Below are 12493 nucleotides of genomic sequence, written 5' to 3' on the forward strand. Positions count from 1 at the left end.
CAAAGAGTCTGTCACAAACTCTTTGAACTTGGATAAATTTCACCCAATATTTACTCCTAGAGCTGCAGTTTATGTTAGGAGTAAACTTTTTAATTAGATGAAGAAAAGCAATTTAAAGGATATTATCATAGTCCTGTATCAGCAGGTTTCCTGCAAGTTCTGATAGTCTAGAAATCCAGTCAGCTTAGTTTTGTGTTGGGTTTAATCAGTTTTGTGCGATACAGGTAGTGGAAAGATGTTTAAAAGGAGTCCATTCATCTCTGACCTAAATTCACCTTACATTACACTGGCCAACCCATCAAACAATAAGATGCCTTTTTACACATAGAAGAGTAAGCAAAATACAAGGGGAAGATGTTGCATAAAATTTTACTACACCAGTTTTAAAACCACTTGGGTGATGAACATGAGTTGTTATCCTTGTGGCCCTCTCACGCTACCGTGGCACAGATAACATGGAGCGGAGAAATATTAACGTTTAATTCATTTTCTCTTTATTTGATTGCAAAATAGATTAATTGAAATGAATAATAATAATAAAAATCTAGTCTCATATCCTGTGGCCATTTTAGTAGCCTACAGAACTACTAGTGTCTTTCATCACCTGCTATCAGAGCGCCCAGTGCTCATTAACATATCTCAGCCTTGCAGCCTCACTCAAATTTCGAAAGTATTACTTATCTCTTACAGATAGACAAATGGGGCAAAGTTACCTATTAGACAGCTTTGCAAGATAGTTTAGTCAAAGCCATCCACTGCTAAGAAATGAACCAATCTTTTGGAGGTTCAGTTTATTGTCTTCCACTACCTCTTACCTCAAATGAAGAAAAACAAAACAAAACAAATCATTAAGTGGACATACAAGATTCAAGTTCTTTGCTGACTGTTTCAATGAACTTAATATCAACAAAAGAATAATAATACGTACATTCATTATTCACTTGTCAATAAACCTAAAAAAAATCACTAGGTCATTTAAAATTGGGGGGGGGGGGGGGCAGAATTAAAAAAAAAGGGAGAACTAAGAAAAGAAAAAAGCTTGATTTTGTGTTTAGGCAGATTTTACTGTGGATTTTATTAATTATTATCCACAGAACAAATAAGCCACTGAAAAATAACTAATTGCAATTTGATTTTTTAGATTATTACACTATTTTGGGGCACAAACTTTAGTGACAGTATAAGCATACGTCCCCCAGGCATAAGAGACATTTTTCTTGATGCCATATTATTGTGCTGTAGATTAATTTTCTTTAGTAGTTATCCTAATACATCTTTTTTTTTTTTTTTTTAAATCAGGGCATTACTGTACATGACATAGTCGTATATGTTTCTTGTATAAGAAAATAATGGATATATTTTTACTTCTTTTGACCTAACTGATTAAGTATCCTGCCACATCTCTGGGTTCTTACAAACGACTCCTATCAGGGTGATGGAATTCGGCAATTCTCTTGTGCAGCGTACAAAGAATGCCCAAAATATTCTTTCCTGAGCACAGTAAGTATTAAATAACAAAAGAAAGCTTATAGTTCCACAACTGTTTTTCAGCTGAACCTTAGCCCTCAAACATTCTTTCTCTCAGCCTTTTTTCCTATGCGAGTTTGCCATTGTGCAAATATTTTTCTCTGTCTTTCAGCCATTCTAATATTTTCTTTTGCTTCTCTCAGAAGCACTGATTCAACAAGTTATACTCCTCAGGACCTTGAATGAGTGCTTGGTACTTCAGAATTCGTGATACCCCTTGCTCTTCAAGGGACTGTCCCATTTCCCCTGTCCTCCTCCGCCTTCTTGTATGGTTTAGTAGTCTAAATGATGGTGTCTTATTGCAGCTGAATATTTTACTGCTTGATTAGCTGAAATGGAAGTGTGGTTGTTATGCTCATCAATTTCAAAGTTGAATGCAACCCACAACAAAAGCAGAAAACCAGTATTTTCTCTCTTATGAGTTTCATCTGCAATTATATACATAACAAGTGAGATCCTGAAAATACTCATCCTGTTTGCAATTCTAGTTTTCAAATCATTACACCAAAAGTTTTGCAACAGTTTTGCAAAAGTTTGTCCATCATAATATGTATTTGAAATTCAGATCAGTTCTTCCATCTTGATGCATTTGCATTATGATGTAAATTCTTCCACTTAGCTAATACAGTATCAATTACATAGACTATGTAACAGAGTAGCTGTATATTATATATCACTGCTATGCATCACGAGCTAGTCTGTTACCGAGTTTTAATACTCACAGGATTTTTTTTGCAGTGGGTACTGGAATTGTCACATTAAAAGGTGTTTGTTGACTCAAAATTTACTACTTAACATATCTTTAATTTGGTAAACAGGAAAGGACTGAAACTATACTGCACATAAAAATGGAACTTAATATATGTCCTAAAACCAAACACAAACTAGGATTTCACCTCTTCTGTCTTTCTATTTTCACTGATGTGAAAGGGAATTTGCTACAGATTTCAAAAGAATCAAGACTTCATACCTTAAATAAAAGAAAACATTACTTAATTGTAATTATCTCCAAATTGTTAACCAAAACACATACTCAGTAATATATATTTGAAACAAAAAAAAAAAGATAAGAATATGCATAGACACAGATCTCTGTGGAGACAGATTTGTACTAGACAAACACATATAAATAAAATAAATGCAAATATACTGGAATACCTTATAAAATGTAAAAGAAATACAAACAAATTTTATCTTGCATGCTGTTTGTAACAGTTCTTTTTATGTGATCAAAATGTTAGAAGCTTGATCACCTTCCTGCAGGGTAGAATATATTAAGTAACAAAACAAAGTATTGGAATAAATATAAACGATGTAGACATAACCTTAAAAATGAGGGTGATATCTGGTTACATAAATTATAGCAGTTGGTAACTAATTCTCTATTCAGTTTTATAGAAAGAACTCGGACTAACTTGACTGTTTTTAGTTTAACCACTACAAACTTTAAATAATTTTATTTAGATATTCAAAAAAAAAAACTTTTTTTCTCAAGATCGCCTCCTTTCTAGATTTTAAATCTGATTTTTTTCTTTTTTTTTTTTTTTTTAGTTCTTCAGGTGCAGAATAATTTTAAGAACTGATAAATGCGAATGCTGCTTTATCAAATAGATCATCTATTATAACAGCTTCATTATTATGTATTTTATGGAATTGGTTTTTGTTTTTTTTTTTAATACAGTCATTCTTTATGCTTTTAATTTTACAGTATTTTGTATTTTAAGGAAAATCAAAGGAAATGGATGTTCTCAAACATCTCCATATTTGTGGTAACAAATAAACATAAAATGCACAATGTGAGTAAGTTACGTGGATGAAAAGAAACACACATATCTCTTCTCAGCTGATTTTCACCCATGAAAAGGAACACAGATCAGCAGAGGTTAAGAGGATAATAATGGTTAACAACCATAATGAGAAAACACAGCAAGAAACGCACTCTAACATTAAAAAAAATAAGTGCAGATTACACTTCTTTCTCTCGGTAAAGTCCTAAGTTCTGAGACTTTCTGTCCAAATAACAATCGAGTGGATTATTAAAGCAGTACTTAGTCTCCTTTATGTAATACATGAAGTTCTTTTTGTTTCAAATCCTCCAACAGATCTCTTGTAAAGAATTGAAAATATAGGGAACAAAAGTAAAAATGAATAGGCAAAAATTATCTCTTATTGTAGCATTTGTAGAAAAAAGTGCTGAAGAAGGTGTTTAGAGCAAGACATAACCTGTAAGAGTTTTGCACTTGAATATGGGAATGTTTGTAGAAATACAGTGAATAGTATCAGCTGCTGTTTCTCTGCAGAAGGTGCTTAATGACTGTTGTCTCTATATTGTAGGTGCGATCCTTAAGAATGCCACTTAAAATGTCAAACCCACATGAACTAGAAGTTGCTGGAATTTGTAGAACTCAGACATTTGCCTTGTAGGCAATGGGCATTTCCGTCTGAAGGAGTTAGAGTTTGTTATTACCAAACCATTCCAAAGCTCCAAACGAGGTCAGTTACGCAGTTACACATCACAGTGTACCTTTGTTTACTGGATGAAGTAAGAGGGACTTTCTGGCCAGTAGTGATGAAACTGGCCTCCCTCTGACTTGTACCCGCTCCAAGCCTCACAGACCCCTTGGAAGCCACTGGCTTAGCATTGTCAGTGTTGGCATCCATGGTGCATGATTTAGGAGGATGCCAAATACTTGAGGTCACATACTGTGGCGCATGCGGAGTAGCTGTAGGCCTGGGTAACAAAGATTACAAGGGGATTTGTAAATGAGGTATTTATTATCACGTCACCAATTTCCCAGGTGACAGCAGGTATTTGACAGAATTCCAGCCACAGAAGCAGCTGATGGTTTAATAGAAAAAGGCTTGTTCGATTTTTTAGTGGTCAGAGATACATGTGCTTACTGCCTACCATAGCAAATAAAGCAGCATTTTAGAATGCTAATACCTGGCCCTTTAAGACAGCAGTTATTATTTATATGGAGTAAAGCCTTCAGAAAAAAAAAAAAAAAAAAAAAAGTGCTGAACCTCATAACTGAAAAGTTAAGTTAAGTCTAGGTTTAATAATGAAGGCTTTATTTTTCTGTCTTTTCTTTTTCCTGGAAGAAGATTTATATCTGTAAATAGCCAGTGTCCTCTTTTTGTATCCCCAAATTCCTTATACCATAGGAGATCATAATGATATTGCAGATGAAGTCATGACAAATCTTGATAGCTTATTAGTTTATTACTGCTTAAGACCAGGAAAGGCTTTAAGAATTAAAAAGGTACCTTGTGTTAAATCTGGAAACCATATTGCTAGGAATATCAAAATGGGACACAGAGCAGAGCTATGATGATAATGGAGGTGGAGAAAAGCTATGGTATGACAAACCATGCAAGATTAAGGCAATGTAGTATGACACTAACACCAGTCATACATCAGAAATTGTTCCTGGGAAAATAAAATAATAATAATAAAAAAGAGATTTCAGTGGAGCAGCTGCATAGTCCTGTAGATGATGTTACACAAATGAAACTGCTACTGAAATGCTAACATGTGTTTCTTGTTTTTTCAATTTAATTTATATACAGTTATACAGGAATCAAGGGGTTTAGTTCATTCTCTTGACATAATTTATTTAAAAATAAAAATCAATTTTCCCTACTGTTCCAAGTGCCAGTTGCCATTGCTTGTGTCATTGGTAATGATAATGCTCACACTTGGATTCTAACTCTATGCAACCTTTGTTGAAATGTAAGCAGTCTTATAAAAAACAAAAATAAAAAGTGGTTGCATGTTGTTTAGGCAGGAATCAACAAGACAGAGGAAAGCAGTGAGATAGAATTCTTTTCATGACAAACTAATAAAAGGCATTTCTTTGCTCCATTAAACATTGGTCAGATTCACTCAAGAAGTACCTGTGTTTCAGTACTTGTGTGTTTTAGTATATGAACTAATAGAAAACAATACATTTCTATATGTAACTGCAAAATGTGTTGAGATTCTTTGGGAGAAAACAACTTTTGAATGAAAGAATTTACTTACAGAGATACTGTTTTGAACCTCATAAACCATCAAGGATTAATAAAGATATGCAAGAATCTGATATATAAATGTTCTTAAAACCAAAAAGATAATCTTATTTGGATTTTAAAAACATCTTGAACAATCTAGACAAAGTTTAAAGTGGAAATTGTTCTTAAAACTCCATCACAAACTGACAATACTCTATTTCAAGAACATTTGATAAAAGCTTCTTATTTTTCAGGTTTATAAGTTCTGAGAAATGTGATCCCTACCTGCCCCATCTCACAGAGCTTTTTGAAGTCTACATTAGAAAGAAATGCCTAACAAACCCACTTAGTTGAAACCTCTACATTCATCATCTGCTCAGTGTACAATTTTTGTGTTTTTGAGGTAAGAACAATATAGGGAAAGCAGAGGTAAACTCTGAATAGGAGGTAAGCCAAACACACACAGCAAACATTACCTGTTTTCTGATGCTGCAGAAACATTTTCCTTGTCTCTGTGAAAGGAGGGGATGATACAGTATGAATAAAGTAAATGCAATTGCCAGTGGTTGCAAAAAAAACCCCAAACCCAAACGGGGAGAAAGTAGATGGGTTGAGAAGAAATGTTTGGTTGCAAAAAGCATCCTAGAGTGGTTGCTCATAAATAAAGTTGTGAGAAACCTCTTCAGATCTCCAAGTGAAACCCACCAAATATGCAAGTTTACTGTATGCTTCTTCTCAGTTGCAAACAACTTTGTTTCAATATTAAAGTAAAATGAAGGAAAATTAAGTTACAAATTAGACATTGTATGTGTGTATATAATTTCCGGCATAGTTTTGACTTTAAGTTCCCTCTTAAAAGAAAATGTCAAGAATATTCCAGCGGAACATATTCTGATGCCACCTGCAAGCAGTAAAAATAATCAGTCTTGGGCAGTCCTCAAGGATCCAATATTTTGAAGTGATAAGCAGTTAAATGATTAACAAAAGACTCATACAAGATGGATTATGTATGTCTGGCATCACTTAAAAATTCTCTGTCCTATCCAAGTAAGTACTAATTTTCTCAATTTAAGTTGGACTAGAAACATATGAAATCATTCCTTTGTTGAGGTAAGGAGTAAGTCAGCCTCAATTTCAGTGTAGAGAATTAGGCTATTATTCTGTAAACACACATACACGCTTACAAAAATAACTGATCAGTTTAAGCGCAAGCAATTGTGTATCTGTCAGAAGTTAAGACATAGGTATTTTCATTAAGAATAGAATCCTTTAGCCTTAGACTCCTAAGTTGAAATTCAGTTAAGTTAAGTAAGATAGTCTGAATATTTAGCAATTTAGTGGCTGGTTGTGTCCTTTCCTATTTAAGGAATTGCGCTGGAATTTCAACACGTTTAAAGTTGAAGTATGCCAGATGAGAACATTTTTCTTAACTGGGATCTTGGATTACAAAACACAAAGCAAATGTCCTCATTTACCCAACTGAACCTTCTTTCTGAAAAGTCCTTTGATAAAAAGGAACACATGTATTAATTTATGTGGATTTGTTGGGATGCAGTCATTACCTTACATTATGTTTGGAAGGCTTTTCTTAATATTTTCCACATAATTAGTAGTATTTCATATATTTCTATCTGTGTTTTTGTATGCACACATATGTATATAAGTACAGTCACATACTCCTTCCTTAGTTTAGCTGCAATAAAGTTACAAAAAACAGTCCAGTTTACATCAGCAAACGTTTGGGCATAGGTGTTCTCTACCAATTTTTAAAACCTCTAACTAAAATGTAACCCCTAAAATATATGAATTGAATCCAGATTTTCAAACCCAGAAGTAGATCTGAAATGATCCTCAGGTGTGGCTGGCTGACTAAGAATGTGTTTATGGTCAGAATGGAAGAACCTGTCTTGAAAGTAAATACCCCAATAAGATCAATTGGTTCACCACTCTAAAGCAATGAGAAACCAAACACTATCTTTATGGTAACCAAGCCGTGAGTTCACTGGAACATCAGGTATAGGAAAGCCAGGATGAAACAAGGTAGAGGAGGATGGATTAGAAACTGTGCGGGGGGTGTGTGTTTGAAGTGTTAGTATACCAAGAGGCATAATCATGCGAGAATGTTAAAAAACACAGTCACAGCCTGACAAGAATAAAGCATTGTTTATTTCCAGTGTTACCAAATATTCTATGAGAAATTACAGTCAAGACCAAAAGGCAGGCAGGTGGGGTCAGGCAGAAGCAGCGTTAGGCCTCTGTTGTTACTATTAATCTGATCCAAACTTGTCTGCTCCACTAGCTGTGGCTGTACTGAAGAACGCAGAAAAATGTCACTTGACTTTGAGGTCAGGACTTCACGAAAGCTTTTTCCATGAGTGTACAAGTATAGGCTAATGTTGAGTGACAATGGCAGGGGAGTTGTGAAGGTTAAAAAGAGAGAGAGAAGTATAGTAAACATACTTCCACAGAATAAAGCAAAGAAAAAGGCAGAGAGTAAAGGGAAAGATGAGCTCAAAGGCACACAATACTTCTTTGTGGTTTTGCTTCCAGGTACTATTTCTCTTCCCAGTGAACAGGAGTCATTCCCATTCGGCTAATAGTGAGAAAGGCTCAAGATCAGATGTGTCTTTTATGGGCAATACTCACATTTTGAGGAACAGACTATTGGATTTCCAGCCTTTACAATCAAACATTTTTTGCTAACTAAATGCAGAATTATTTTTACTTTTGAGTCAAATACATCCCTGGGGCAGGCTCAGTGAAGTTGATAACTTCACAACATGAAAGAATTTGGCTCAGAATATTATGAGCAGTTTGTATCTCTGTGGCTACACTGGCTGCTCAAACAACTGACAGTAGTGGATAGTAGTTTTCAGCTATCTGGCAGAGATTTAATATTAATGGGGTTTTTGTCTGCAACCCTTTTAGTCTCCAGCTGGAATGGCTTTTGATAGAAAGGCCTCAGTCAATGACTGTTCTGAGAGAACAGTGCAACTCCCACAGATTTTATTAAATTTTGGACATATATCTCAAAGAAGATTTATTTATGCAGTATACTGTCTTCCCAATTACACATTATATTATACAATAGAAATTATGAAATGTTTCCTTCTCATAAAAATACGCTACATGATAGGGTCATAAAGACAGAGTGAATGAAATGATAGAGTCTTTCCCTCCCACACACTAGCAAGAATTATAATAGTTTGAGTAACGAAATGTAAAACTCAATTGCAAGCCAAGCTTGTGTGTGCTATTGGATCCTAAAAAGAGCCTGAAGAAACTCCAGAGTTTCCAATAAATGAGTCTGAACTGTATGTACTGGACATTGGAATACTTTCCTATTCTATTTTATTTTTGGAAACCAAATATAAAATATTCCCAAACAAACATGTATATGTAACAGGTGACCTGAGATGTGGAGCTTGTGCACCTTCCATCTACCTTCTCCTTGGAGAATAACAGATCTAGATTCTCTCTCTTGAATAGCTCCTCTCTGTTCCATTAAAGTGTTGTAGAGACAGAATCATTTAACTGTAATGAAGATCTGATGACATAAGGAACATTAGGCATCCCGAGAGACCACATGGTCCTTCAACTCTTCCCTGTCTTTCAGAACTGAAGCAATAAGTGAATACTATAATTGATTTTTTTCCCTCCATATTCTCATGGAGCAAGACTATTTTTCTCATTTTACAGATGAGGAACTAAAACTTAATAGAATTGCTCACGGTCAAAAAGAAGGTCCACAGCAGGGCAAAGAACTAAAATAAGCTCTCCTGAATCCCAACTGAGTATTTAAAATATCATCTCACACTCTTTAATAAGAGATTATGGATTTTTTAATAAATGTTACTATTCAGTTTATCAGTATTTTCATGTATTTATCATCCAATAGTCTTCTATAGAACCTGACAGATATATACTGGCCTTTTATCAAAGATTAAATAGTTATTAAGACTTACAGATTACAATTAAAAATTCTGTTTCTCTAGTAGTATATTGTGGATTTGCAGGACTTGTTCTTATTAGACATATAATAGCTTTCATCCTAACATGTACTTATATTTACATAAACGTATTTGCCTACAAATAAATTTTCCTTTTGAGAAGTCACAAAATAATTTTAAAAACCCCAAACTTACAGGGTGTCTGGGACTAAAGTTGTGTGAAAGCTATTTAATAACTGCCTTCCAAACATTTTTGTCTCAAAAGCATAAGATGCTGACGCTGTTGGAAACTGGACATTGAGCTAGATTAACTGCTGTTCTGTTCCAATGAGGCTATTCCTACCTTTCTGTGTTTGCAGCTGAGAATTCTTCCATGGTCAGATAAATACAAAATTATTGAGATTGTTTGTCTTTTTTTTCCCCAAGCTATATTTTTGTTATTTTAACAAAGACACCATAAGACACACAAAGAAATCATAGGCAGTTAACTGGAGAGGACAGAAGACAACTATCATGCTGGTTTAGTTAAAACTTTAGCTGAGGATCAGAAAACAGGGGTAGAAGAGCTAGTCTCTCTTTTTCAGCCACTGTAGTTAAGAATGTGAGCAGCCCACGCCAAAACAATTGCAATATATCCTACTAGTATGTCTGCTTTCCAAAACAGGGAGATACATTTCTCCCAGAAGGTATCCTGGTTTGTGCAGACGGTGCCACAGAATAGGAAAAGCATTATCATATATTCAGTGGAAGAAAAAAACAACCAGCAACTCATTCTCAGCAAGTAGTATGGAACTCAAAGCAGCTCACTAAACCCAAAGCAAATACCTTCCGTGGATGCATTTTAGTGGCATCTACTGGTATGCTGTTATATTTAACAGTCAAATAATAAATGCAGCTGGAAAGACAGCAGCATCGGTGTTGGTGAAAGTTAAGATAACTCTTTTCCAAGACTGACATAGTGGTATTGGGCATGCAAGTATATGTACTCCAGTTTATCTTATTGGTAAACACATCACTTTAATAAGAACGAAGACTGCAAAATTCTAAGTATGTGGAGCAATTTGAGCTGGGCTATATTTCAGATAATTATTCCCTATCTTAGCCTTAAGTGTGCAATTGGATTTACCTGAATGGTTCCCTCTAGCTTTTTGTAGTCCCCCTGGTAAAGCGCAGGTATCTGCCACCAGGCACCTGAACACAGGATCCGGTTTTTCAGTTTGTATTTGCGACTATTATAGACAAAACCAATGCACAACAAGCTTAGGTATTGTACACCAGTAAATTATTCCCCCTTCACTGAAGCATTCTTTCTCATCATGACTTTACTTTTCTCCAGGGAAGCCGAGAGAAGAACAAGAACCCACAGATCTCCATTTCAGCTGGTAGTTTTTTAGAGCTACTTTTTAATTTGTGCACACCGATGATATGAAAATTCATACTTTCTCTACATGGTATTATCCTAAGTTTGAAGCTGCATCTGAAATAGACTAACGTGTCTTTTCTATTCAGTTCCCAAACCAAATAAGTGGTATAAATTAGAGCAGTTGTCATTATTTCAGAACGTGGATTACATTTTATTTCATAAATTCTCTTAAGGATTTTCTTACCTTCCCTCTCTCTCTTTTGTAATCATATAACATTCTGGGTCAACTAGAAAAGTGCTTACGTGGAAATGAGCTATTAGGAAGTTATTAGTATTTAGGGTAATTTTGCTGACATTAATGCAATTCAGAAGCAGAATAAAAGGAAGCAGTGCCACTGCTATGCTATCAGCCAGTTCTCCAGCTCACCCTAAACAAAGCTCTGTGAGCCAGTCTGATGATCCACAGACCACAACTGAGTACCTCCGGGTTACACGTGCTTGTGGGAAAGACTGCTACATGCAAGAACTGCTTTTTCCTTGTTGGGCTGAAGGCAATGCAAGGGAGTACTCGGAGAGAAAGGTAGCATTGTGCACTGGTGTCATGGTTAGCCATCTACATCAGCAGAAGGATGCGTATGAGAATCTCAAACGTTGCACAGTAGGAATGAAAGTGATGTTAATTTCTGCCCATGCAAAAGTTAACTGCTGGACAGGAACATGCAGAAGATTGAGATGGTAAAGACAAGATGTTAAATATAGGTCAGTACACATGCATCCCCCCCAAAAACTGGATCTTGAGGCTTAACAAGCTCTGTTAGCTTATGCGTTACTTTCTCTATGAACTATTTTGAGAAAAGCTTCATGGTATTTGCTAATTTCTTTTGGAGGCCTCACTTTTCCAATTTTAAGTGAGTACATTCAAGCAGTTACACTATACCTTATGGTCACCATCTTTGATCAATTGGTTCTACAGAGAACTGGCTTGAAAACAAGGAATTTATGATCTCTAAATTCATTTTTCCCACAGAACTTTCAGGAGTATTTGGGGGAAGAAAGACATTATATTTCATCAATTTTCCCTTCTAGTTTCACTCAGAATTCCATAGAGACAATTGAGTTATTTCACTATTTCTCTGTTTTTGTCACTCTTTAGGTGCTAAAAGGTTAAGTGGGGATCAGAATATATTAAACTGATGTGCTTATTATTCTTTATTGCAGTTATGTTCCTTAAATGAGAAAGGTACCTATAGAAGTCTGCTTTATTTCATGGGCTGTCATGGAAAAATAAGGTATATCTTTCAAAAGGATTTTGGTAATCTGATTAGCACACAGATAGGAAGTTTTTGGCAACTGGGCAGGTCAGCAATGCTAATCATCAGAAATTCTGGCAAATGAAGGAAGGGGATTAAGGTGCCTTAGCTTGTCTTGGAGGTGTCAGATGGCTTTGATAAGCAGCAGTAGAACAAAGAATGTTGTTGTGCTTGAGAGCAAATTTTAGTTGATTCATTTACGTGTATATTGCAGAAAGCTGTTGATTAAAGGCTAACTGATTAAAGTCATTATCTGGTAGTACCATGTACCATACCAAAATTCTAGCTTTTTAAGTTTGCAAACTAAATTTTTTGCAAGTATCCATGTATTTTTTGATACATGTAATAGT

At 35.2% G+C, this 12493-nt stretch overlaps 1 protein-coding gene and 1 long non-coding RNA gene across 9 annotated transcripts in view; one reads left to right on the forward strand and one right to left on the reverse strand.

Moving 5' to 3' along the window:
• The window catches only part of LOC115348403, a 58125-nt gene that overhangs the window by 39241 nt on the left and 6391 nt on the right, over positions 1-12493 (forward strand). The window contains exons 4-5 of the long non-coding RNA XR_003925812.1: positions 3862-4020; positions 5775-5923. This is a non-coding gene — a long non-coding RNA (uncharacterized LOC115348403). The remainder of the gene's footprint in view (positions 1-3861; positions 4021-5774; positions 5924-12493) is intronic.
• Positions 1-12493, reverse strand: part of LDB3 (LIM domain binding 3) — a 130213-nt gene that overhangs the window by 29364 nt on the left and 88356 nt on the right. For all 8 annotated transcript variants that reach the window (XM_030031016.2, XM_030031022.2, XM_030031021.2 and 5 more), the window contains one exon: positions 5997-6032. In XM_030031016.2, the coding sequence (XP_029886876.1) occupies positions 5997-6032 (36 nt within the window). The remainder of the gene's footprint in view (positions 1-5996; positions 6033-12493) is intronic.

Source organism: Aquila chrysaetos, chromosome 11, assembly GCF_900496995.4.
Source record: "Aquila chrysaetos chrysaetos chromosome 11, bAquChr1.4, whole genome shotgun sequence".
Lineage (NCBI taxonomy): Eukaryota > Metazoa > Chordata > Aves > Accipitriformes > Accipitridae > Aquila > Aquila chrysaetos.